The 25,817-nt window shown below is 47.1% G+C and overlaps 1 protein-coding gene across 5 annotated transcripts; it reads left to right on the top strand.

Annotated features, from left to right (window-relative positions):
- Positions 1-1,436: 1,436 nt before the first annotated feature.
- Positions 1,437-25,817, top strand: LOC133381195 (zinc finger and SCAN domain-containing protein 30-like). 5 transcript variants are annotated; one of them, XM_061619903.1, is made up of 7 exons: positions 1,437-1,485; positions 6,128-7,020; positions 12,583-12,712; positions 16,854-16,945; positions 20,089-20,215; positions 21,455-21,562; positions 23,272-25,817. In XM_061619903.1, exons 2-7 carry the CDS (start codon positions 6,325-6,327, stop codon positions 24,123-24,125), a joined length of 2,007 nt encoding a protein of 668 aa, XP_061475887.1. In that variant the 5' UTR covers positions 1,437-1,485; positions 6,128-6,324; the 3' UTR covers positions 24,126-25,817. The 5 variants fall into 5 exon arrangements, with proteins under 5 accessions (XP_061475887.1, XP_061475889.1, XP_061475888.1 ...); XM_061619905.1 differs by lacking the exon at positions 1,437-1,485 and adding an exon at positions 2,468-2,515 and having other exon boundaries at positions 12,604-12,712; XM_061619904.1 differs by lacking the exon at positions 1,437-1,485 and adding an exon at positions 2,468-2,515 and having other exon boundaries at positions 16,854-16,936.

The raw sequence follows: 25,817 nt of genomic DNA, 5'->3' as shown, positions 1-25,817 counted from the left end.
ACAGCATCTTGGAAAGAGAGATTGGGGGGTGGGGGTGGAGTGTAGATGGAAGAAGACGCCAGGCTAGCAAGTCCTGAGCTTCCTCACTGCTCCTTTGCTTCGTCTGAGCCAAAGGCGAGATCTGGGCAGCCTCGCAAATAAGAATAATTCTTAAAAGGAGGTGGCAGCAAAGCAGGAGCCAAGAAAGGCAGCAAGGGGAAAGCAGCCTTTCCTTGCAGCCTTGCTTTTTGCTTCACAAAAAGCCCTCTCCTCTCGAGCAAGGGCGTTGTCAGCAGCGGTAGTGTGAGGAGACAGGAGCTGGCGATAGTAATCCCCTCTTCTTCCTGGTTGCTGCATCCTCAGTCTACTTGTTTTATAGGCAGACGCCTGCCCTTGGCATGCCTGAAAGATGCTCTGCCACTTCAGCAAAAGGCCTCCCCTCTCGTTTGGAGCAAGGGGAAGGTGTCGTCTGCAGCGCCAGTGGGGAGCAGACAGCTTCCAGGGAATGAAGACTTTAAAAAATAACAGTAATTCATTTCTTTACTGTTTGCAACCCTGCCCGGATTACTTCACGGCCCCCAGGTTCGGAATCACTGGTGTAGTGGTTGGAGCGTTCTACTAAGACCTGGGAGATCAGGGTTTGAGTCCCCACTCAGCCACAAAGCTCACTGGGTGACTTTTGGCCAGTCACAGCCTCTCAGCCTAGCCTACCTCACAGGGTTGTTGTGAGGGGAAAAATGGGAAGGGGAGAGCCATGTATACCATCTTGAGCTCCTTGGAGGAAAAGTGGGTGATAAATGCAGTAAACAAACAAATCCGACAAGCAAGTGACATGATCAGAGTTCCAAGGAGCCATTGCAGCCAGGCAAAAACCCTTGGGAAGTGTGAAGTAGGGTCGGTGAGGGGTGTAGCCTGTGGAGAGTGGGTCTGGCCTGAGGGGAAGTTCTGCTATCCAGATAGAGAGATCTGGAGGGCTGCATTTGGACCCCACCACCCCAGACAGAGAGAGAGAGAAAGCTATGAGAGCACCGGAGCCGGGGAGGTGGGTGGGCAATAGGGTTGCCAGGTTCATGGCCTGAGACTGATCCTGTATCTTTAGGTGAAGAGAAAGTCAGCCAAGTGCAGGTGTTCTTGCAACACAGTAATGAGAAAAACCACAAGGTGGAAGTCTCCCCCCTGCACAACTTGTAAAGATACAGAAGGCCTCTTGGAGGCTGGGCCTGGCAACCAAGAGGTCTTTTGTATCTTTAAAAGTTGTGCAGGGGCAAGGGAGAATTCCACCTTGTTGTTTTTCCCATTACAGGGTTGCAAGAACACCTGCACTTGGCTGACTTTCTCTTCTCCTAAAGATACAGGATCAGTCTCAGGGATTGAACCTGGCAACCCTATTCCAGACCTTACAGGTCTCTGTTGCAGGAAAAACAACAGAATCTTGTGGGACCTCATAACAGCTTTATGAGGGCAGAAGCTTCAGCGGGCCAGAGTCCACCTCATCAAATGCAAAGTGTAAGTTCAGGAAGGGCCGCAGCTTAGTGGTAGAGCATCTGCTTGGTATGCAGAAGGACCCAGGCTCAGTCCCCGCCATCTTCGGGTAGAGCTTGGAGAGACTGAAACATGTCTGAAACCCTGGAGAGCTGCTGTCAATCACTGCAGACTGTACTGAGCGAGATGGACCCAAGATCTGACGAAATAGCAGCTTTCTTTGTCCCTATTTTAACAGCTCTTCAGAACCACGAGGGCTGGAATCCTGCTACATCTTTAAAAGAAGGCACCAGAGCTCAGGTGGGAAAACCTCTGCTTTGTAAGCAGAAGGTCGCAGGTTCAATCTCCGGCATCTACAGGTAGGGCTGGGAACACCCCCTGCCTAAAACCGTGGAGAGCCCCTGCCAGGCGGTACACACTATACTAAGGCAACTGGACCAACGCTCTGACTCGGTATAAAGGCAGTTTCCCATGTTTGAAACAGGCACAAACACACAGAGAAGACACCGAGCAGGGGAAAAGACTCCCTGTCTGAAACCTTGGCCAGCCGCTGCCAGTCAGTGCAGACAATCCGGAGCTGGACGGACCAAATGGTCTGCCGCAGGGTAAAGGCAGCTTCCTGCGGTCCTGTCTTGAGCCAGACCTGTGTGTGCGCGCGGTTCGTTCCTCTCTTCCCTTTTCCCTGCCTCTTTTGCCCCCCCCCAGCCGCCCCCTCCTGTTTCTGCCTTTCCTTCTCAAAAGGTTTGCAGCCCGATGCCTGTTTCCCGCGAATGTGAAACCCAACTTGTGCTTCTCAAGTTAAGGGCGCCTGGGAGGATTGCGGCCTTGTTCTCTCCCAGAGTGATGATTTGCGGCGGCGGGAAGAGGGGAGAAGAGATGTGGGAAAGGGTTAAACTCCGATTCCTGGAGGATCGGGGAAATTTGAGAAGGGAGGTGGAAGTGGAAGTGGTGTAATAGTGCTCCTTCTCTCTTGCTCCCTCCCCTTCTCGTTCCTGCTTTGTTGGGGGGGGGAGATGCCTGCTGTTGAATGGCTGCGAGAGAGCGAGCGAGAGAGGTGAGTTTAAAGGGGCAGGTTTGGCTGAAGGAGACGAGAGAAATATAGCGAAGGGCGGAGTGAAAATATTCTTTCCTGGCCGGGAAAGTTGGGAATGGCCCAAAATCGACCTTCCGACCAGTTGAGGGGAAGGGGGACATTGTCCAAACAAGTCTCCTCTCCACATCCCCACACCTTTTGAGAGCTTGTTGCATGTGTAGGTTGAAAACAATGCCTCGGCTCGTCTCCGCCTTGCAACACCGGCTTTCCCCTAAGAAATCTCTTGAAGTGTGGGCACTTCTCGCGCAGGGAGACTTGGCGTTATTTCTATAGAAGATTATGATGCCGTAAAGACGGTGCCGTCAGTATGCAAGGCGCCTTCTAGAGCCAGTGACACAGGCATTTTAAGGGTTTTGTTGTTATGTGCCTCCAAGTCGACTACGACTTATGGCGACCCTATGAATCAGTGATCTCCAAGAGCATCTGTTACAAACCACCCTGTTCAGATCTTGTATGTTCAGGTCTGTGGCTTCCTTTATGGAATCAATCCATCTCTTGTTTGGCCTTCCTCTTTTTCTACTCCCTGCTGTTTTCCCCAGCATAATTGTCTTTTCTAGTGAATCATGTCTTCTCATGATGTGTCCAAAGTATGATAACCTCAGTTTCATCATTTTAGCTTCTACTGATAGTTCTGGTTTAATTTGTTCTAACACTCAATTATTTGTCTTTTTTGCAGTCCATGGTATCCACAAAGCTCTCCTCCAGCACCACATTTCAAATGAGTTGATTTTTCTCTTATCCGCCTTTTTCACTGTCCAACTTTCACATCCATGCATAGAGATCAGGAATACCATGGTCTGAATGATCCTGACTTTGGTGTTCAGTGATACATCTTTGCATTTGAGGACCTTTTCTAGTTCTCTCACAGCTGCCCTCCCCAGACCTAGCCTTCTTCTCGTTTCTTGACTATTGTCTCCATTTTGGTTAATGACTATGCCCAGTTATTGATAGTCCTTAACAAGTTCAATGTCCTCATTGTCAACTGTAAAGTTGCATAAATCTTCTGTTGTCATTACTTTAGTCTTTTTGACATTCAGCTGTAGTCCTGCTTTTGTGCTTTCCTCTTGAACTTTCATCAGCATTCGTTTCAAATCAGTGTTTGGTTTTATAGCAACTTTTTAATTGTTTTATTGTTTCATTTTCTGTGTGGTTTGTACACCACTCAGAAATGTGAATGACTAAGCGGTATATAGGAACACAAGACCCTGCGTTATACAGAGTCAGACCGTTGGTCCATCTCGATCAGTATTGTCTGCACTGACTGGCAGTGGCTCTCACAGGATTTTAGGCAGAGAGGAGTCTGTCCCAGCCCTACGTGGGAAACATCAGGGCTTGAACATGGGACCTTCTGCATGCAAGGCAGATTGCCCTACCATTAAGCTATGGCTCTTATTTATTTATGCCATTGATAAATGTCTTAAATAAACAAATGATTAAGAAATAGGTAGGACCGGGCCTGTAAAGCATTTACGATCTTGCTGAGCCCCTCACATAGAAAAACTGCAAGCCCCAGTGCAAATCGAAACCCAGCAATTTGGTGAATGATCCATCCAAAGCCAGTTCTGGGCTTGGTGCTGTATGAATGACAATGCAACCCTCTATATCTGCCTGCTTCAAAATAAGCTCCACTGAAATCTATTTATTTATTTATGATCATTATATTTACCCCGCCCTTTTTCCAAAACTGGAACTCACGGCGGCTTCCAGATAAAAGCACACATATAATTAAAAACATACAAAAGTCTAGATTAAAATCAAATTAAACAGTTGAGTTTCTTCTCCCAGGTTGAGGGTGTATAGCAGGGGTGTGGGAACCTTTTCCAGCCCGAGGGCCGCATTCCCTTCTGAGCAGCCTTCTGGGGGCTGCATGCCAGCAGTGGGCAGTCCAGAGGCAAAAGTGGGCATGGTCTGTGGCAAAGGTGGGCAGAGCAACAAACATAAATTGTACCATTATACAGTAGGCTCATTTCTACACACAGACCTCCCTGCCCTACAACCAGGTCAAGCAAGAGGCATGATCAGAGCCAGTGAGGGATGTAGCCTGGAGAGAGGGGTGTGTGGATGGGGAGAATCCTGAGGGCCAGATAGAGGCCTGGAGAGCAGCATATGGCCCCTGGGACTGAGGTTCCCAATCCCTGGTATACAGGATTGCAGCCTACAGCTAGACGTTCCCCTTCCCCAAGGTAAGTCTTCACATCTGGAAATGGCCAGGGATCTGGATCACGGACCTTCAGCCCAGTTGCCACCTTTGAAAAATGTGTCACAGCCACGCATTGCACACGTTTAGCTCATGAAGCTTTGGAATAGACGTAGGAATACAGGAATCATAGGAAGCTGCCTTATGCTGAGTCAGACCATTGGCCCATCTAGCTCACTATGGTCTACAATGACCGGTAGCAGCTCTCCAGGGTTTTCAGGCAGGGAGTCTCTCCCAACCCCACCTGGAGATGCTGGGGATTGAACTTGGGACCTTCTGCATGCAAGGCAGGTGCTCTGCCCGCTGAGCTATGGCCCTTCCCCAGTGATGAAGTGCTGGGGAAAAGGTTTGGATTAATGTCTGCGTGCCAGTCTGTAGCGAAAGGCACAGCAGCAGAGATCGCTTTTAAAAATAAAGGGGGGGGGAAGAAACCTGATTCATACCTTGCTTCCCATTTCCATCTCCTCACCTCCAAAATGATCGATCAGTAACAAAACTGCACAAGTAAATAATGGAGACGGATGGATTTTGGAGAGGAGGGGAGGGCCGAGAAATGTTAACTTCTCCCCTATGTGACCCGTTATAAGAAATCACTCGAACAGCTTGTCTGTCGAACGAGTACAATTCTGCTTCAGGGTTATCTAGCAAGACATGCTTCGGATGAAGGGCTGATCGCACAAACTTTCCTGTATTATATTCTGCCTTTCCTCCAAGGAGCTCAATGTAGCATACACACTTTTCTCCCTTCCCCATTTTATCCTCACCACAACCCTGTGAGGTAGGCTAGGTTGAGACATTGATTGGCCCAAGGCCACCCAGTCAGCTTCATGGCTGAGTGAGGATTCAAACCCTGGTTCCCCAGGCCCTAGACCATTACTCTAACGCCGCTACAACACTCTAGTTCTTCTAGGCCCCATCTGCATTATATGTTTAAAGCAGTATCATACTACTTTACACAGCCATGGCTTCCTCCAAAGAATCCTGGGAACTGTAGTTTGTGAAGGGTGCTGAGAGTTGTTCGGCGACCCACTATTCCCCTCACAGAGTTACAATTCCCAGTGTTCTCTGGGAAAAGGGATTGATTGTTAAACCACTCGGAATGGTAGCGCTGTAAAGGGAATAGGGGGTCTCCTAACAACTCTCAGCACCCTTCACAAACTACAGTTCCCAGGATTCTTTGGGAGAAGCCATGTCTGTTTAAAGTGGTATGAATCTGTTTTAAATGTATAGTGCAGATGAGGCCCTAGTCATCTACTCAACCATTTGGCCCTGTGTGTGCTTTTCTTCTTGTTGCCTTGCAGATGTCCATGTTGTCTTACCATTTGCCAAACTGGGTTCTTCTTTATGTCCTTTGGTGTTCCCTTCCTTTCCTGCAGGGACCAATCCCACTTGCCACTCAAGAATGCCCTCAGGGGATACTCTTGGAGATAGGCTCGGCAAAATGTTGTAGGGTCAGCCACTCCAACTGACCTCTCAGGAAGCCAAAGACCCAAATCAGACGTTTGACTTTACCAGCAGGAGATTCACCCCAGTCTCCCACTCTAAAGTAGAGAGAGGCGATCCGGGATTCAAAATGGAGGAGAGGTTAGAAGCTGCAGGCAAAGCCCCGCACGTTGTCACAGTGACGTGCATGAAGGAGTTACCGAAGCGGGCAGCACCACAAAATGGTAAACAGCAACCCGATGATGGGCAGCCCCACCAATGGTCAGCCAAGTGTCAGGAGTTCTTGAAGGCATTGGATTCCCATAGCTCAGGATGGGGAAACCCACCACTGTCAAAGCTTGGGCCATGGGATGACAGCAAGGCTTTTCTGGCCTCCTTTGAGCAAGTCGCCGAGGCCTGCCAGTGGCCTAGAGGAGAGTGGGCGGCCCGGCTCCTGCCAGCCCTGAGCGGAGAAGCCAAGCAGGCCTTCAGCGGCCTAGAAGCCGGTGACAGGGAGGACTATGGGAAGGTGAGGGCGGCCATCTTGCAAAGGGAGGCCAGCAGAATGGAGGCGCTGCGCCAGCACTTCAGGCAATTCCGCTATCAGGAAGTTGAGGACCCGCGGAGGATTTACGGGCAGCTCCGGGAGCTTTGCCACCAGTGGCTGAAGCCAGAGAGACACACCAAGGAGCAGATCCTGGAGCTGCTGATCCTGGAGCAGTTCCTGGCCATCCTACCCCAGGAAATCCAGAGTAGGATCAGGGCCTGGGACCCAGAGACTGGCACCCAAGCGGTGACAGAGGAGTTCCTGTTAATTCCCCAAGAGGCCAAGACTTGGGGGTGGCAGGTGAGGATTTAAATGTTTTGTCCTTTAATTCAGGAGTGGTGAACCGCAAACTCCCTTGGGAACAAGTCACACTTCATATTGATCAAATTACTGGATTAGGTTAGGCTCGTCCTAAAAGACCTGATGAAAGATTACCATGTCTTGTAGATCAGGGGTTCCCAACCTTTCTTCCCATGGACCACTAGAAAATAGCAGAGGGCCTTGGCCACTTACCGATTTTTCTGCTTCTAGTAGTCATTGCAGTGTTCTGTGCTAGATGCTGTACAATTTTTATTGCATTTTTATTGCTCCTTTTATTTCTCAGATTGTCTTTCATTGCGTTGCATTCCATATAGTTCAAATTGTTAATACAGCAAAATGCAATATAAGAAATAAAAGAAGCGATGAAAATACAATTTAAAATCATCGTGAATATTTAATGCGGATCTGCTGTGGACCACCTGAATCAAGCTCACAGACCATCCATTGTGGATGGTTGTTCAGCCTCAAGGTGACCATTTATGTCGGTTGTGCACCAATAGCATTACGAGGACTAACCTTCCTCATTTGTTCCATTTCTCAAAAGTTAATTTTTTTTGCTAGGACTGTTGTCCATACGTTCTTATACCCTTAGCTCCCTCCACTTTGAGACTAAGTGCCTCACTGACATCTGTCCTGTATATACTTCAGGGACGGGGAACCTTTTTCAGCTCAAGGGCCACATTCCCTTGTAGACATCCTTCTGGGGGCCACATTCCAGTGATGGGTGGGACAAGAGGGAAAAGTGGGTGGAGCAATGGATGTGATTCTTACCTTTCTACAGGAGGCTACATTTCAACCACGCAAAAGTCAAAGGGATACAGGCACACATACATATAAATACACTGCATGCCCTTAAGAACATAAGAACATAAGAAAAGCCTGCTGGATCAGGCCAGTGGCCCATCTAGTCCAGCATCCTGTTCTCACAGTGGCCAACCAGGTGCCTGGGGGAAGCCCGCAAGCACGACCCAGGTGCAAGAACATTCTCCCCTCCTGAGGCTTCCGGCAACTGGTTTTCAGAAGCATGCTGCCTCTGACTAGGGTGGCACAGCACAGCCATCATGGCTAGTAGCCATTGATAGCCCTGTCCTCCATGAATTTGTCTAATCTTCTTTTAAAGCCATCCAAGCTGGTGGCCATTACTGCATCTTGTGGGAGCAAATTCCATAGTTTAACTATGCGCTGAGTAAAGAAGTACTTCCTTTTGTCTGTCCTGAATCTTCCAACATTCAGCTTCTTTGAATGTCCACGAGTTCTAGTATTATGAGAGAGGGAGAAGAACTCTCTCTCTATCCACTATTTCTCTATCCACTTTCTCAATGCCATGCATAATTTTATACACTTCTATCATGTCTCCTCTGACCCGCCTTTTCTCTAAACTAAAAAGCCCCAAATGCTGCAACCTTTCCTCGTAAGGGAGTCGCTCCATCCCCTTGATCATTCTGGTTGCCCTCTTCTGAACCTTTTCCAACTCTATAATATCCTTTTTGAGATGAGGCGACCAGAACTGTACACAGTATTCCAAATGCGGCCGCACCATAGATTTATACAATGGCATTATGATATCGGCTGTTTTATTTTCAATACCTTTCCTAATTGTTGCTAGCATGGAATTTGCCTTTTTCACAGCTGCCGCACACTGGGTCGACATTTTCATCGTGCTGTCCACTACAACCCCGAGGTCTCTCTCCTGGTCGGTCACCGCCAGTTCAGACCCCATGAGCGTATATGTGAAATTCAGATTTTTTGCTCCAATATGCATAATTTTACACTTGTTTATATTGAATTGCATGTGCCATTTTTCCGCCCATTCACTCAGTTTGGAGAGGTCTTTTTGGAGCTCTTCGCAATCCCTTTTTGTTTTAACAACCCTGAACAATTTAGTGTCGTCAGCAAACTTGGCCAATTCACTGCTCACTCCTAATTCTAGGTCATTAATGAACAAGTTGAAAAGTACAGGTCCCAATACCGATCCTTGAGGGACTCCACTTTCTACAGCCCTCCATTGGGAGAACTGTCCGTTTATTCCTACTCTCTGCTTTCTGCTTCTTAACCAATTCCTGCAATCTCCTTATCGTTCTTTAGGACACCTTTGACTCCCTTATCATCCAAGGGTCCAATTGTCTCCCTAGATGGTCTCCTGCTTTGAATGTATTTATAGAATTTTTTGTTGTTGGTTTTTATGTTCTTAGCAATGTGCTCCTCAAATTCTTTTTTAGCATCCCTTATTGTCTTCTTGCATTTCTTTTGCCAGAGTTTGTGTTCTTTTTTATTTTCTTCATTCGGACAAGACTTCCATTTTTTGAAGGAAGACTTTTTGCCTCTAAGAGCTTCCTTGACTTTGCTCGTTAACCATGCTGGCATCTTCTTGGCCCTGGCGGTACCTTTTCTGATCTGCGGTATGCACTCCAGTTGAGCTTCTAATATAGTGTTTTTAAACAACTTCCAAGCATTTTCGAGTGATGTGACCCTCTGGACTTTGTTTTTCAGCTTTCTTTTGACCAATCCCCTCATTTTTGTGAAGTTTCCTCTTTTGAAGTCAAATGTGACCGTGTTGGATTTTCTTGGCAATTGGCCAGTTACATGTATGTTTAATTTAATAGCACTGTGGTCACTGCTCCCAATCGGTTCAACAACACTTACATCTTGCACCAGGTCCCGGTCCCCACTGAGGATTAAGTCCAGGGTTGCCGTCCCTCTGGTCGGTTCCATGACCAACTGGTCTAGGGAATAGTCATTTAGAATATCTAGAAACTTTGCTTCTTTGTCATGACTGGAACACATATGCAGCCAGTCTATGTCCGGGTAGTTGAAGTCACCCATTACTACCACATTTCCTAGTTTGGATTTCATATCTCATCTCAAGGTCTCCCTGAGCATTTTGATCAGGGGGACGATAGATCGTTCCCAGTATTAAGTCCCTCCTGGGGCACGGTATCACCACCCACAACGATTCTGTGGAGGAGTCTGCCTCTTTTGGGGTTTCGAGCTTGCAGGATTCAATGCCTTCTTTCACGTATAGAGCGACTCCGCCACCAATACGTCCTTCCCTGTCCTTCCGATATAGTTTATATCCAGGGATAACCGTATCCCACTGGTTTTCTCCATTCCACCAGGTCTCGGTTATGCTCACTATATCAATGCTCTTCTCTAAGACCAAGCACTCCAGTTCTCCCATCTTGGTTCGGAGGCTCCTAGCATTAGCGTACAGGCACTTGTAAGCAGTGTCTCTCTTCAAGTGTCTTTGGCACTTGTGGTTAGGCCTGTGGTAATTTTGCTCTTCTGAATTTATATCCTGTGCCCCTGCTCTCACAATGCCTACTTCTAGGCCTACCCCTTTTAACATTTCATCATTTCTTTGGTTTTTATCCCAGGGGGGAGGTTTATTCCGAACCGGACCTTTCTCAGCTCCTGTCGGGTTTCCCCCGTCAGTCAGTTTAAAAGCTGCTCTGCTACCTTTTTAATTTTATTTGAAATGTGGTGCTGGAGGAGAGCTTTGCGCATACCATGGACTACTAGAAAGACAAATAATTGGTTGTTAGAACAAATTAAACCAGAACTGTCACTAGAAGCTAAAATGATGAAACTGAGGTTATCATACTTTGGACACATCATGAGAAGACATGATTCACTAGAAAAGACCATAATGCTGGGAAAAACAGAAGGGAGTAGAAAAAGATGAAGGCCAAACAAGAGATGGATTGATTCCATAAAGGAAGCCGCAGACCTGAACTTACAAGATCTGAGCAGGGTGGTTCATGACAGATGCTATTGGTGGTCGCTGATTCATAGGGTCGCCATAAGTCGTAGTTGACCTGGAGGCACATAACAACAACAGCAAATGCCCTTCTCTTCATCCTCTATCCAGGCAAGCAGGAGGCACTATCCCAGTTCAAAGGCACATTCCAGCCAGGCAAAAGCGCTCCAGGAGGGTGTGGGTGAGGGGTGTGGTCTGGGGAAGGGCGTGGCCCAGGAAGAGTTCCAGGGCCAGATGGAGAGGCCTGGAGAGCTGCATTTGGCCCCCATGCCTGAAGTTTCCCACCCCGGATTTGCACCATTTCACCAACAGTGGCAAGAAGCACAGGCTTCTTCCCTACTCTGATAACTGCTCTGGACGGCTGTCCTTCATCACGACACTGTTTTGATTGGTTTCCAAACTGCCACCCATCCTAAGATCCTTGAGGGGGTGGGATGATGGCAGGGGTTAATTTCCCCGGCTCCTAAACATTGTTAGGAGGTTGGGAGTGTGCGTTCTTGGGACCCTCTTTTCTGCCCTCTCACAGGCAAAATTTCCCCTCCCTCCCTTTTTTGGCAGCATGCCTGCACCAGCAAGCTTGGTCAGAGGCTGGTTTGCAAAATCTGGCTTGATTCGGTGATAACAAAACTGGGTGCCGGATCTGGGCCCAGGTTAACTTCATCATCAGCCCTTTCCAAGCAGGAAAAAGAATCCCAGGGAACAAGATGCAGCCCTTATGCTGAGCCTTGATGCTCTCAAGCGGGTCCGACCCTACCATTAGGAAGACTGAGGCAGCCTCCTCGGCAGCGGCGAGGTGTTGGACGATGGAGCAGTGTGTGCAATACGCAGGTTACCCTGTGCCCCCGCTAATCTGCTGCCCGCAGATACATTGGAGGACGCCATTGTTGAGTGGCAAAGCATCCGTCTTGCATGCAGAAGGTCCCAGGCTCAATCCCGACCATCCCCAGGTAGGGCTGGAACCTTGAGAGACGCTGCTAGTCAGTGTAGACAATACTGAGCTAGGTGGACCAATGGTCTGACTCAGCTGGCAGCTTCCTTGGTTCGTACGCTGCTCCATCGCTAGTGTTCAAGTAAAACTCAGCCGCTAGCCTGGTCTGCTCTTGTATGCAGAACGGGTGGTAGTCTTATCGAGCCTTTTGTCTCAGGCCGCAAAATGTCTTGAGCCATTGCATGGGAGTCCATGGGGGCAGCAAGGGGCAGTCCCTCCCCCCCATGAATCCCCAGATTTCCAGCATTCATTTAAAAGAGATAGTTTCCAGCATTGGTAAAACCAGACACAACAGGCAAAATGTCTTTCTTTCTTTCTTTGATTCCATTTATGAATTGCTTCCCATAAACCACGTGAAAGAAATTTCACGTCAATATCAACAACAAAAACAATTCCATAGGTAAAAGCAATGAAAGATCATTCTACATATCAAAACACGTCCGTCTATACCAAACAATGGAAAATAATTCCACATTTAAAAACAATTCCACATATACAAACAATTGCATTTTTAAAATAAAAAAAAAATCACATCCAGTACAAATACAGACTGGGATTAAAGATCTCCAAAGGCTTGTTGAAAAAGGAAAGGCTTTCAACAGGCACTGAAAAGACAATAGAGATGGGGCAAAATGTACAGGCGCTATTTTTTTCATTTTCTTTCCTCTTTTACCCCCGGAAGCTAGCTGACTCCCGCCTTCAGCGTTTTACTTTACCTGCCTCCTGGAAAAATCCCTGCCGATGCTCACAGGCCTGTCCTCCTCTCCCCTCCCTCCTGCATCTCTCTTCTGAGTAGGATCTTCATTGCTGTTTCCAGGTGCCATTGGGGGAAGTGGCCCTGAGCCCCTCGGAAGCAGGGGGAGCACCTCAGAGGGAAATCTACGTAGAGGCCAAGGAGAAAGCGGATAAAGATCTCTGTTTGCTGGGTGAGGATTTGTTGAATTTTGGCTACACAGCAATCTGTCAAACTGGATTTGTGGGATTCCCTGAATGCTTCTCAGGGCGGGGGATGTGGGTCTCTCAATGAGAAGATGCGTGACAGCCAACACATTTTCCTAAAAGACAGTTTCAGGTAGGGTTGCCAGGTCGGAACCATCCAAAAACCTGAGAAAATGGGGGCAGGCCCTAGTAATGTCACGGGGTGGGCCCTAGTGACATCATGGGGTGGGCCCTGGTGATGTCATGGGGCGGGCTCTAGTGACATCACGGGGTGGGCCCTAGTGATGTCATGGGTGGACCCTAATTATGTCATTAAGCATGATACATTAAGTATCAACCACAGTTGCTTGGAGCATACAATTTAAAAAAAAATTCTCTGATTGGAAATTAAAATAGAAATCTTACCTAAAAGAGGGTGTTCCCAAGTCCAGCTGAAGTGACAAGGTCATTCCTTCTCACAAGCTTAGGGAGCATGGATGCAAAATGGAAATGGACTGCCTTCGTCGTTCCCGAATAGGGTTTTCATGGTAAGCGGTATTCAGAGGTGGTTTACTATTGCCTTCCTCTGAGGCTGAGAGGCAGTGACTGGTCCAAGGTCACCCAGTCAGCTTCATGGCTGTCTGAGGATTCAAACCCTGGTCTGCCAAGTCATAGTTCAACACTTTTAGGGAACATTTAATCTAGCTTACTTGCTTCTGGCAAGAAGGGTTTACGTGCCCTCAGGCCAGGCCATTATAGGAAGAAAGGAGCTTAATGTTGCAGAGATGTTAGATGGGAGCACAGATGGATGCTGTAGTTTGTCATGGGTGGCGGGAACTCTAACTGCGAGGGGGAAACTACACTTCCAAGGATTCTTTGGGGGAAGTCATGCACTTTAAATGTGAGTTGGATGTGCATTATTTCTTGCTGTGAGCTGCTTTAGTTTACTCTAGAAGCTAACAAGTAGGGCCCCAATACCAAAACAAAAAAATAAAAATTAACAGATGGAAGGAATACACCAGGCATAGGGAACCATAGGACTTCCAGTTATGCCTCTGGTCCTGGGGAGTTGCAATTCAGAGCCATCCAGAAGGCCTAAAAAAAAAAAACAAGCAAAGCCCCCCCCCCTTTTTTTTAAATTGAAATAAAAGAACATAAGGTTGCCAGTGGTAAACTTACCAGAGCCAAACCCACAACATTTTAAAGGAATTTATACACCTACACACCTGATCATGTGTAAACAATTAAACAGCTGAAGTTAGTTCAAAGCTTGTAACTAAGCTACAATCCAATACACACTTACCTGGGAGTAAGTAGCATTGAACCCAATGGAGCTTACTTCTGAGTAGACATGTATTGGTTTGTAGTAAGAAGTGGGGGATGATTATATTGGATGGCAGTGGTGAAAACAACCCTTAATCCTCTGCTGAATTTTCCTCTGAGTAGCTGCTTTTTGTGTTTATTTATTTAAGGCATTTATACCCCACCCTTTAGCCAAAAGGGCTGGGAGACTGTTACTTGCGTCTGCTGTATATTGGCCAAGGGTGTTGCTAGCAGCAATGCAGTGGCAAATTCAGGAGTGCAGGGTCCCTTCATGAAAGTCACAGCCACATCCCTCCCACCTTTCCCTCTTCTGCTGCTGGGTTGAGAATGAGATCCTTGCTAATGCATTCTTCCACAACAGAGGTCCCTAGGAGCCTATAGGCATGAAAGGGGAGTGTATTAGCTACTGAGAAGAGTCTGCTCAGTGACTTACCTCCTTTTACTCTGATTGGCTCCAATCAGCAGGAAAGGACAAGGATGCATGTTAGAAGACTCTTCTAAGTGGCTAACACACTCCCCTGTCATGTTGATTGGCTCATAGAATGCTGGAAACACAGGGATTCTGCTGAGACCCTGCTCCCAAAAAAGTAAGGCATCTAAGACTCCCCGAGACCCTGGACGACTACACCCTTGTTGCTAAGTTCTTGAAAAACTCTGGGCAACAATCTGCATAAATGTATACAGTGCTTCTGGGCAAATTAAAATAGTGTGTGTACACACAATATATTTAAAGCATGTTTCTCCTTCCCCAAAGAATCCTGGGAACTGTTGTTTGTTAAGGGTGCTTGAAATTTTAGCTGTGAGGGGTAAACTACATTTCCACAATTCTTTGTGGGAAGCCGCACACTTTAAATGTACGGTGTGTATGCAGCCTGGGATCTCACTGGCACTGTAGTTTGCTGCCCTATGAGCAAAATAAAAATAAACATGTGTTTTTAAAAAGTGGGGAGTAGCAGATCTGGGTCTAGCAGAAAAGACCCAGGGCTCAACCTCCCCTGATAATGCCCCTAGCGATTGCAGATTATTATAAATAATAATTAATGCAGTTTATAGCAAGCAAAAAAGACGGGTCTCTGCCCTGAGATGTTTAGAACAGAAAAATAAGATGAAGTCTTTCTTCTGGTTGACCCAATTCATTTTAGAGGAAAAGACTCCAAAGCCCATCCCAAGCCTAGTTACTCCAAAGCAATCCTCACGAAATTCAGTGGGCTTTCTCCCACCCAAGCGTGTTTAGGATTGCAGTCTTCATCCTGGAGGAAGAACATGCTTTCTTGGAAGTAACTATCATAGGAGGTTCCCAAAGGGGGCACAAGGCTGCAGCAAGTTTTTCTGAGTAAATGAACACTTACAGAGAAAGAAAGGAAGGAAGGAAGGAAGGAAGGAAGGAAGGAAGGAAGAAAGGAAGAAAGAAAGAAAGAAAGAAAGAAAGAAAGAAAGAAAGAAAGAAAGAAAGAAAGAAAGAAAGAAAGAAAGAAAGAAAGGGTGGAGAGCAATTTCTGGTTTCACCAGCCCATGTATCTCCATCCCGAGCAGAGAGTGAGTCTGCTACAGGCTGCTGGTGCTTGGGAGAAAAAGGCTCCCAAGCATGCAAGAGAAGAGGTGAGGGAGCCCTGGGGTCAGTGAGGGAAAGAAGCGGAAGGGGGGATAGAGAAGGGGGAGGGAGAGAAATACCAATGTTTCTCACACAAAATAAAAATAAATAAACAGACAAAGAAATCAAAGGGGGAGGGGAGAAAGGGGAGGGAAGTCAAGGACAGGGAGAGAGGATGCCTCTAAATGCAGGGGGGGGGAAGGTGGGACGCTATCCTGGGTGAGCTGGAGCTGGAAAAGAGGCAGCGCCCGATGTGTCATCCTCTTATTGCCTGCACTTGGAATGCCACTGCTCCCCGGCCACAGCTGCTCATCAGCTCTAGAGCAGCTAGAACTCCCTAAAACCCTCAAAGCCGGGGCATTTGCCAGCCAGCCAACTCACCTCCTACTTGCTCCAATTTGCTCCACGCCACGGAAGAAGCCTGGGTTCGGCTCTCATTGGGCCTCAGGGGCAGCCAATGAGAATGAGAGGTGGTGCTTGGGAAGGCAAATGGAGTCCTTTCCCTGAGGTGTGCACGTCTGCATGCAAAGGAGAGAGAGAGAGAGAGAGAGAGAGAGGAGGCAAAGCAGATAGAAGAAGCAAGGGGAAAATTGGCGTCTGCATGACTGGCTCCTTGCTCCTGGGAGTCCACAATAGCCGGAGATTAAACAACATGGGGGCAATTCTGGCCGGAGGTGAGAAAAGCAGGGGCGGGGCCGGAGTCTCCGGCTGTTTGCCGGAGACCTGGCATCGCTAGTTTCAGGCCCTGTCTGCACTATGCATTTAAAGCACTATTATACAACATGGCTTCCCCCAAAGCATCCTGGGAACTGTAGTTTGTTAAGGGTGCTGGGAGTTGTTAGGAGACCCCCTCTCCCCCTCATGGAGTTGCAATTCCCTGGGAAAAAGGATTGCTTGTTAAACCACCCTTGAATTGGTGGTTTATTGTTCTCCTTACTTGATCCAGATTGTTAGGGAAAAGAGGATGCTTTTGTAGAAAGAGCTATTTCTAGGAATTGGGGCAGTATTTTGTGTTCATGGTGCAAGGTGTTGCTCTAGGGCAGCCTCACCCCAACACGTTGTTCACCAAATATTGCCGGAGTGAATCCCCCGTCATTCCTGACCCTCGGCCACCCTGGCTGAGGTTGACTGGAGTTAGAGTCCATCAACTTCTGGAGGGCCACTAGGTTGGGAAGGCTGCTTTAGGAGATGAACAGGCATTCATCTTTCTTCTGAAATCTCCGCCTCCTTCGCAGCCAGCGGAATAATGTCTCCAAGTCATCCCAGTTCGGTGCTTCCTCCTGAAGAGCAAGAAATGGCTGACGCTGGGCTTCCTGAGGTTTGTGAGGTACTGGGTTTCAAAGCCTAAGCCGGGGTGAGGGACCTTTTTTTCAGCCACATTCCCTTTTGGGTAACCCAGTACAAGACTGGGCCAGAGGCAAGAGCAGGCAGATGTGAATTTTACCTTTGTACAGCAGGCTAGTTTCTCCACATGTACACTCTCACATCCCTCTCCAAGCCCCAACCGGGCAAACAAGGGTTCAGGGACACATTCTAGCCACCCAAAAACACTCCGAGAGGGTGTGACGCAGAGCTGGGGAAGGGTGTGGCCTGGGGAAAAGTCCCGAGGGCCAGATGGAGATGCCTGAAGGGCCGCATTTGCCTCCTGGTCCTGAGGTTCCCTCCTCCCTAGTCTGAATTTGAGGTACATACAGCTCTGGGACCTGTTTAAGACACAGAAGACCAGAGGGGTTGCCAATCTCTGTGGGCACGTTGGGGATTTTGAGACAGTGCCGTGGTTATCACCCCTTGGCTTGTCTCACTTCTCTCTCCCCTGACAGACAGACAGACAGAAAGCGCGCACACAGACTCACAGAGATATTCTTTGCTATAAAATTGTGCATGGCATGGAGGAAAGTCTTTCTCCCTCTCAACACTAGAACTCGTGGACATCGAATGAAGATGAATGCTGGAAGGTTCAGGACAGACCCAAAAAAGTTCTCACTTTTAAATTTTTACTTATTTAACAAAAAATGCAAAAAGCTGTAAGCGCTTGACAAAAACACAAACCTCTTCACGCAGTGCATAGTTTAACTACGGGATTTGCTGCCAGAGGAGGCAGTGATGGCCACCACCTTGGATGGCTTTCCCAGAGGAGTAGACAGATTCATGGAGGAGAAGGCAATCAGTGGCTGTTAACTGTGATGGCTGTGCTCAGGGCAGCCTGCTTCCAAATACTGCAGGAGGGGAGAGTGCTCTTTCACTCAGGCCCTGCCTGCGGGCTTCCCATTGGGGCATCTGGTTGGCCACTGTGAGAACAGGATGCCGGCTAGATGGACCACTGGCCTGATCCAGCAGGCTCTTCTTATGTTCTTATGTTCAATGGGGTCTGGATAAAAGTTGGCATCACCCTTCAAACTTCCTCCATCTGCTTTTTATGCCTTTCACTAGAAAAGACAAAGCTGGGAAAATCAGAAGGGAGTAGAAAAAGAGGAAGGCGAAACAAGAGATGGATTGATTCCATAAAGGAAGCCACAGACCTGAACTTACAAGATCTGAACAGGGTGGTTCATGACAGATGCTCTTGTAGGTCGCTGATTCATAGGGTCGCCATAAGTCGTGATCGACTTGAAGGCACATAACAACAACAAGGGGGGTGGGAAAAGGAAGGTAACCATCCTTGCCACATCATGATGAAGGGGACATTGAGTGGGGGGGGCTCAGGGGCCTCAGAGTCACTGGGGCAGTCCTCAAGGCTGCCATGACTAGGGTGACGCAGAGCGTGAACTCTGGATAAAAACGGAGAGCTGCCCTTGACCTGGATTTTTTTTTAAATGGGTGCAGTGTGGCATCAGTCTACCCCTTGGCATCCTCTATGCTGAAAAACCTGTATCATTTGAATTGGATATGGAAGGGGCAGTTTTAAACAGGAAGTCATTTAGATGTTGCTTTGACTCAACTCCCATCACCCTGATTGGGGGATGATGGGAACGGTCGTCCAACAACATCTGTGGGGCCGCAAGTATTTCTACCTCAAATACAGGCACTCACAGCCACTTTGCAATTACCAGCTCTACATAATGTATCTGTGAATGGACTAAAACATTTCTGATGCAGGTGGAGGGGAAATCACACATTTATGTAGCAGGGAACCTGTGGCCCTCCAGATCTTGTAGGACTCCAACTCCCATCTGACCCAGCCAGTATGACCAATGGTCAGAGGTGATGTAATCCAGCAACATCTGAGGGGTCTACTGGCTCCCCATCTTGTTATACAGAATAATATTTTAAAACACCCTTACTACAGGAAATGAGTATGTCAGAGAGGATTCTAGCCTAGCCTTTCCTCAAACATACTACTTTTTTATGTTCAGTAGGGCCCCGCTTCTCGGTGCCCTGCTTTTCGGCGTTCCGTTAATATGGCGCCAGCGGGACGATCAGCTGGAGGGGGGGCTGGAGCTCCCTGCACTCCAGCTGATCACGCTGGAGGAGGGGATGATCAGCTGTAGCGTGCTACAGCTGACCTCCTGGCGTGATCAGACTCCCGCTGGAGCTGATTGCGCCTGAGGAGGGGAAGATCTGATCTTCTCCTCCTCTGGTGTGATCAGCGGGCTAGGCTCCAGACCCCCGCCCTACAGCTGATCTGCTTTTTGGTGGTTTTCGCTTTCCAGCTGGGGTCTGGGACCTAACCTGCTGTATGAGTGGGGCCCTACTGTACAGGGAATTCTGTAGTATACATTCAGTTATCTCAGGCCCTACCTGCAACTCTGAAGTGGTGGAGTCCAGGGAAGGCCCACTGGATTGAATGCACTTTCATTCAACAGAATAAAAATTTTCTGCACTTAGAAAACTGGGGTGTCGGAGAGAAAGCTAGGTTAGAACCCCTTGGCATGCTTTGTTTGTGTACAAATCTGATGAGATAGCAGCGTGTTACTTGCACAGGATTGCCCTTGACAAAGGGTTTTTTATACCCGAAACGCGTCGGGTGGCAATAAACAATTACCACTTTCATTTTTGGCTGGTTGCTGGCTTGGCACTTCGAGGGACTCCCTCTCTTTGTCTGCGGTGACAAAGAATGAAACAGTCTCCAAAAATGTATGGATATTATGATATTATTATTTATTACATTTATTAAATACAAAAAATCTAAAGACTAAATTCATCTGTCTATAAATATACAAATGTTATAAAAATATTAAATGTGTACTGTACAAAGACAGTCAACATTATTCAATATAAGATAACCTGATCATTCCTTTTAATTTGCAAAATAATCACAGTTCTAAAAAGAAATTACTTAAGCCAAGTATGCTTCATATACAACTAGACCTCAGGCATAAATCTAAATCTATCTGTCCCCCAATACCCTAGATGCATTTATCACCTCCTGCATCCTTTAGCTCCGATAGGATATGAATATGATGATTTAGCTTAAAGCTGGGTCTGGATAGCAACAAGGTCTGAGTTTGAGGGCATCCTTTTTTCCTCCAGGAGAGTGTGAATTTGAATGAGGTGACCGTGACTTTGGACAACACTGAGTGGGCGGTGCTAAACCCCACCCAAGGGACCATGCATTGGGAAGTCATGCAGGAGAACTCTGAGGACATCAGCTCTTTGGGTAAGCCGGTTTTCCTCCTCTATGAATACAGCCTGGGAAAAGAAGAAATGAAGGCTCCCTCCCCCCAAAACAGAGGGCGTGGCTAGCTTGTTGTAACTATGAACAGGAGCGCTCTGCACTGCAAAATTTTGTTGCAACATATTTTATTTTATTCTGGCCCCTCATCTTAGCTCAAGCAGCAAATGGGGTAGTAAATGTGTGTCCGAACTATATAGGGCTCAGTGGTAGAGTGTCTGCTTTGCATGCAGAATCCCAGATTCATTCCCCAGCATCTCTTGGTAGGGCTGGGAAATACCTCTGCCTGAGACCCTGGTGAGCTGCTGCCAGTCTGTGTTGACAATACCAAGCTTGATGGACCAGCAGTCTGACTCAGGCTGCTTTCAGACATGGCGCTTGCTGAGTTAGTTGTAACAGATTAAAATGTTAGCACTTCTGTCCTGATTTCTAATATTCCTTTCACACTGCAGTACCTGTTACATTAAGGAACAGTAGATTTTTTAGCCAATATACCGGCATTTCGTGCAACTGTCTTACACACAGCTGCAATGAATGACTTATTTTTGTCCCTTACCCATTATAAACATGCACGCTGTAGTTTCCCACTGTGTAGGAGGTCTAAGATCTCCTCCCATCGCCATGCAGCTCCTCTTCCTTTAGCATCTGACATATCTTTTTTTAGTTGTAAGATGGACACAGGAGTGTGTGTGGGAAATGCTGCTGCTATCTGCGCCTAGGTTGGAATACTGGTACAATTTCCATCGGGCAAAACAAAACACAAAACGCGCACCTAAAGGGCGGGAACGCAGTGCATGCTGGGATGCCTGTCACATGAGCAGCAAACTCCTGCAATTTCCAGGTTCCCAAACTTGCAAACGGATTATTTCTGGTATTATTTATCATGAAAATTAGCGCTAAACTTGCACTATATTCCACTGGAATTCAAGAAGTAACTTGTGTGTCATGTGACAGATCAAATATAACGCGCAAATTATCAGGTAAGAAATTGTCAGAATAACGGAATAAAGTGCAGCGTGAAAGCAGCCTTCCTAGAGTGCAGGTCCCACTTGTCAAAGTTCTGTTCCCAGCTCAGCTTCATCCCCCCAACTATCCCCCCAAGTAGAAGGTGTTTTACACCAATTTCCAAACTGTTTAAGCTGGAAACTGAATATTCTTCTCCCCTCAGTGTTCCATCAATGCCTCTTTTATCTCAGTTTTCCTGTCTCTCTCTTCTAACTTAAGGAGGATTTGTGATTCCCAAATCTGAGGCTGCATCCCAGATGAAAAAAGGAGACATGATGTTCATCCAGGACTCCGAGCCTGGTGAGACGTTTGCAGGCAGCATTTCAGGTACTAGGAGAACGGTAATTAAAAGTGGAGCTGGGCTTAGTGGCTGGTATTCAGCTAAGTCCTACTCAGAATAGACCCAATGAAATTAAGTTAGCCATGCCCGTTAAGTTCAGTGGATCCACTCTGAGTAGGACTTAGTTGAATACCATCCAGTGGGGTGGGGGTGATAACCAAGAGGTGCAGAACAGCTTCCTGCTGATGTGGAAAAGACGTGTCTTACTGTACCAGGTTTTTTTTTCATTAGCCATTTCCTGTCTTGCTCTCTGGGTGCTGACTGGGTGAGAAAGTTCCAACTCAGTTGGCCACACCCACATGGCTGCTTCAGTCAGTCCTTGTACCAGAATGAGGGGGAGGAATACTGAGGCGGCTGAGCAGACTGTACCATGTCAGAATGGAGGTGGGGAAGCACCATTTTTGAATAGTCCCCGTGTAAAAGAAGCAAACGTGTGTCTCCCTGCAGGAAGAAATCTAGCATGTCAGTGTGAAAAGTTCTGTTGCGTGCTGTGCTGATTTTCTATCGGCAGGGATGTAGAACTTACGTATTACATTTAGATCTCACGTTTTTTCCTCTGAGGAGCTCACGGTGGTGTACAGAATTCTCCCCCTCTTCATTTAATCCTTGCAATAGCCCTGTGAGGTAGGTTGGTTTGAGAGATGGTGAGTGACCCAAAGTCACCCCGTGAGCTTCACGGCTGAGCAGGGATGTGAGCCTGGATCTGGAGGTTCAGATACATTTTCTTTCTCCTTTTTCCTAGACCTCATTGCCACTGTGAAATTATTATTATTACTGTTTCTTTTTTTGGTAACAAATGAGGTGCTGGTACTCATACCTTGAAAAAATGGTTGGCATGGTCAGCCAAAAAGAGGTGCCACAGTACTCCGTAGCAAAAAAGCCCTGATGATGATGATGTAGTAGATTTGTATCCCGCTTTTCAACTAGAGTCCTCAACACCGATAAAATGTAACCAATACACCAAACCCCACCGGAGTTGTGTTCACTGGGTGACCTTGGACCACACACCAGCTCTCAGCCTAGCCTACTGCATAGGGTTGTTGTGATGACAAAATGAGGAAGGGGAGAACCATGCTTCTACACCACCTTGAGCTCCTTGAAGGAAAATTAAATATAAGTGTAATGAAATAAAACAGCCAGCCCTGTTGGAGCGGAAGCTGACATCAGATGCTCTGCCTCACAGGCCAGTTGTTGTCAGTTGCCCTGCGGGTGTGGGTCAGAGAGGGAGAGTCTGACTGGAGGAGGCCCTGAAGTTGTCCTTGCCTGCCTCTCTCGCTCTCTTCTTCTTTCCCTCAGGGCAGATGGTGCCTGTTGGCTCTGCACAGGTTGGTAGGGACCTTTTACAAAATGTTACAGTGTGGCGTACTCCCTGCCCAGATTCCAGCCACAAGTCCTGTTCACAACACTTTGCAAGCACTGACAGTCAGCCGATTGTCGGGGCTTGCATACTACTGTGCACAGTAGCCCTGATGAACAGCTGATCATTGGGGCTTCCATTCACAGTGCTATGGAAAAACAGGTCACCTGATATCATTGTGACATCAGGCGATGGACAGGTAGGTGTCCTGAGCCTACCAATACCTCTCTCTTGCGTGTGGACAGTGCCATTTTAGCTGCATAAGAAATGGCACTCACAGTCTGAACGCCAGTAATAGTGGGAATGATTGTCTCTTTTTCTCTCTCTCTGTTACTGCAGATGAGGAGGAACCCCTTAAAATCAAGAAGGAGACTTCTCAAAAAGGAAGTCGAGACCCAGAGGAAATATACAGTATGTCGCTGGAAATATCCCAAGGAAAGGCTTCTCTGGTGGCTGAGATTCATGAACAAGGAAGCAAACCTGATGGGCAACAGGGGAAGAAGCTGCTGGAGGAATGGGACGAATTAAATGAGGCTGCAGAAAGTCATGTGACAATTAAGGAAGCCTCAAGGCACACACGAGTAAATAAGTTTTTGTACTCCAAGGGTGGGAAATGGTACCGATGCAGATCAGGACTGGTTACAAATCAGGGCATCCACTCTGGAGCGACCCCGTACGAATGCATTGTGTGTGGGAAACAGTTCCAGAAGAAAAATTACCTTGCTAAACATCAGAGAATCCACACGAGACCAAAAGTGTACCAGTGCTCTGAGTGTGGAGAGAGCTTCAACTGGCGAGAAGGGTTCATCAGACACCGAGGAACACACACAGGCGAGAAGGCGCACGAATGTTCTCAGTGTGGGAAATGCTTCAGTCAGAGGGAGAGTTTGATTCGGCACGAGAAAATCCATACCGGTAAAAAGCCGTTCGCATGCCCTGAGTGCGGGAAGAAGTTCTGTCGCAGGGATTCGTTGGTGAGGCATCAGAAGATCCATACAGGAGAGAAGCCTTATGAATGCACTGAATGTGGGAAGAGCTTCAATCAAAAAGAGGTACTGCTCAGACATCAGAGAATCCACACAGGAGAGAAGCCATATGAATGCCAGGAGTGTGGGGAAAGCTTCACCCAGCGAGCCATCCTGAATAGACATGAGAAAATCCATATCGGAGAAAAGACCTTATTAATGCTCTGAGAATTAGTGCTTCTCTTTCTTTTAAAGATATGTTGGCCTTGTCTATCGCGTGTTTTCTTTTTTCCCAAGGAAATGAATATAAACCTTTTGGTATGCTCCAAGTAATGCTTATATTCTCAGAGATATTGAGAGGAATAGCTCAAGAGTTTACCCCAGTGCTGGTTCCAGGTTTCCAGAGGACCTCAAACAAGAGCCCCCTCATCTTTACCTAGAAGAGGTGGGTCACGCCAAAGGAGAATTCTCTCTTGCTGGGGAGGAGCCATGATTTAGCAATAGGGCAGCAGCGTTCCACGCAGAAGGTCCCAAGTTCAATCCTTGGCCTCTCCCATTGGAAGGATCAGGTCATAGGTGATGGAGGGGGGAGGGAAACCTGTCTGAGCTCCTAGCTAGGTGCTGCCAGTCAGAATCAACAGTATCGGCCAAGGTGGAAGCAATGGCCTCATTCTAGATACAGCAACTTCCATACATCCATACAGAGTGAGTATGGCAGTGACGAAGAGGCTTGGGCCAGCCTTGTGGCAATATGGGGATAATCATGCCTACCTTACAGGGTTGTCATAAGGATTACAAGAAGATCATGTATTATTGTTCCTGCTGCTGCTGCTTCTGCTGGGGCTCCAGCAAACACCTGTCTTCACAAACACTGGCCAAAGCCATCACGCTATACCTTTCTCCAGTGGATGAGGATTTTTTTATTCATGAAGGCTGCAGCCTCACATGCACACACGCTGCTGACATTGTGAAGTTAGTGTTAGCAATATGACATTCACTATTTCATTGGAAACCATCTTAAAGGCTGGTGCAGGGCTGATTTGTTTTTCATATCTATTTGTTCTACCCTGTTTTGTAATTTACTAATCATGAGAGTGTGTTTTAATTCTTGTTTTATTTTTCACTTTCCCCCCCCCTATTGTCCCTGGTTTTTACACTTTTTCCACATGACTTTGAGCAGTTTTGGAAAGGAAATAAAACAACTGCCTCCTACAATTTTTATATAGATAAAGAAAGAAAGAAACATTACTGGCCTGACTCAGAACCCCTTTCTAGGGTCAACAGAGTGCCTTTGATTGTCCTGGCACCACTTGGGATGACATTCAGAAGGCAATTTGACCTCCCATCATTTCGCAGAAAGGTCCTGTCAGTGTGTGATGCTGGACACCGTGTATTTAGACAGTTCAAAAAGCTTTCAACAATATACCTCACCAAAGACTCCTGAATAAGCTTAGCTGTCGTGGAATAAGAGGAGAGGTCCTCTTGTGGATCAGGAATTGGTTAAATAGCAGGAAGCAGAGAGTAGGAATCAATGTAATAAAATTGCTCCCAATGGACGGCTGTAGAAAGTAGAGTCCCACAAATATCGTTATTGGGACCTGTGCTTTTTAACTTGTTCATAAACGATCTAGACTCTAGAGGTGGCCAAGTTTGCTGATGATACTAAATTGTTCAGGTTTGTTAGAAAGGGATTGCGAAGAGCTCCAAAAGGACCTCTCTAAACTGAGTTCATGGGCTGTAAAATGGCAAATGAAATTTACTGTAAACAAGTGAAAAGTTAAGCATATTGGAGGAAAAAAATCTTAATTTCACATATATGCTCATGAGGTCTGAACGTTTGGTGACCGACTAGGAATGAGACCTTGGGGTTGTAGTAGATAGCTCAATGAAGATGTCAATCCATTGTGTAGCAGCTGTGAA

This window comes from Rhineura floridana, chromosome 3 (genome assembly GCF_030035675.1).
Source record: "Rhineura floridana isolate rRhiFlo1 chromosome 3, rRhiFlo1.hap2, whole genome shotgun sequence".
Taxonomy (NCBI): Eukaryota; Metazoa; Chordata; class Lepidosauria; order Squamata; family Rhineuridae; genus Rhineura; species Rhineura floridana.
The sequence above is the reverse complement of the archived record's forward strand: the minus strand, read 5'-3'. Positions and strand labels throughout refer to the sequence as shown.

Bases quoted from the DNA above. Each gene is read 5' to 3' on its own strand.
- LOC133381195 (XM_061619903.1), top strand. From the start codon at position 6,325: ATGGAGGAGAGGTTAGAAGCTGCAGGCAAAGCCCCGCACGTTGTCACA. The intron at 16,946-20,088 runs GTACTGGGTTTC...TTTTTCCTCCAG, and splicing joins GGCTTCCTGAGGTTTGTGAG to GAGAGTGTGAATTTGAATGA. The intron at 21,563-23,271 runs GTACTAGGAGAA...CTGTTACTGCAG, and splicing joins GTTTGCAGGCAGCATTTCAG to ATGAGGAGGAACCCCTTAAA.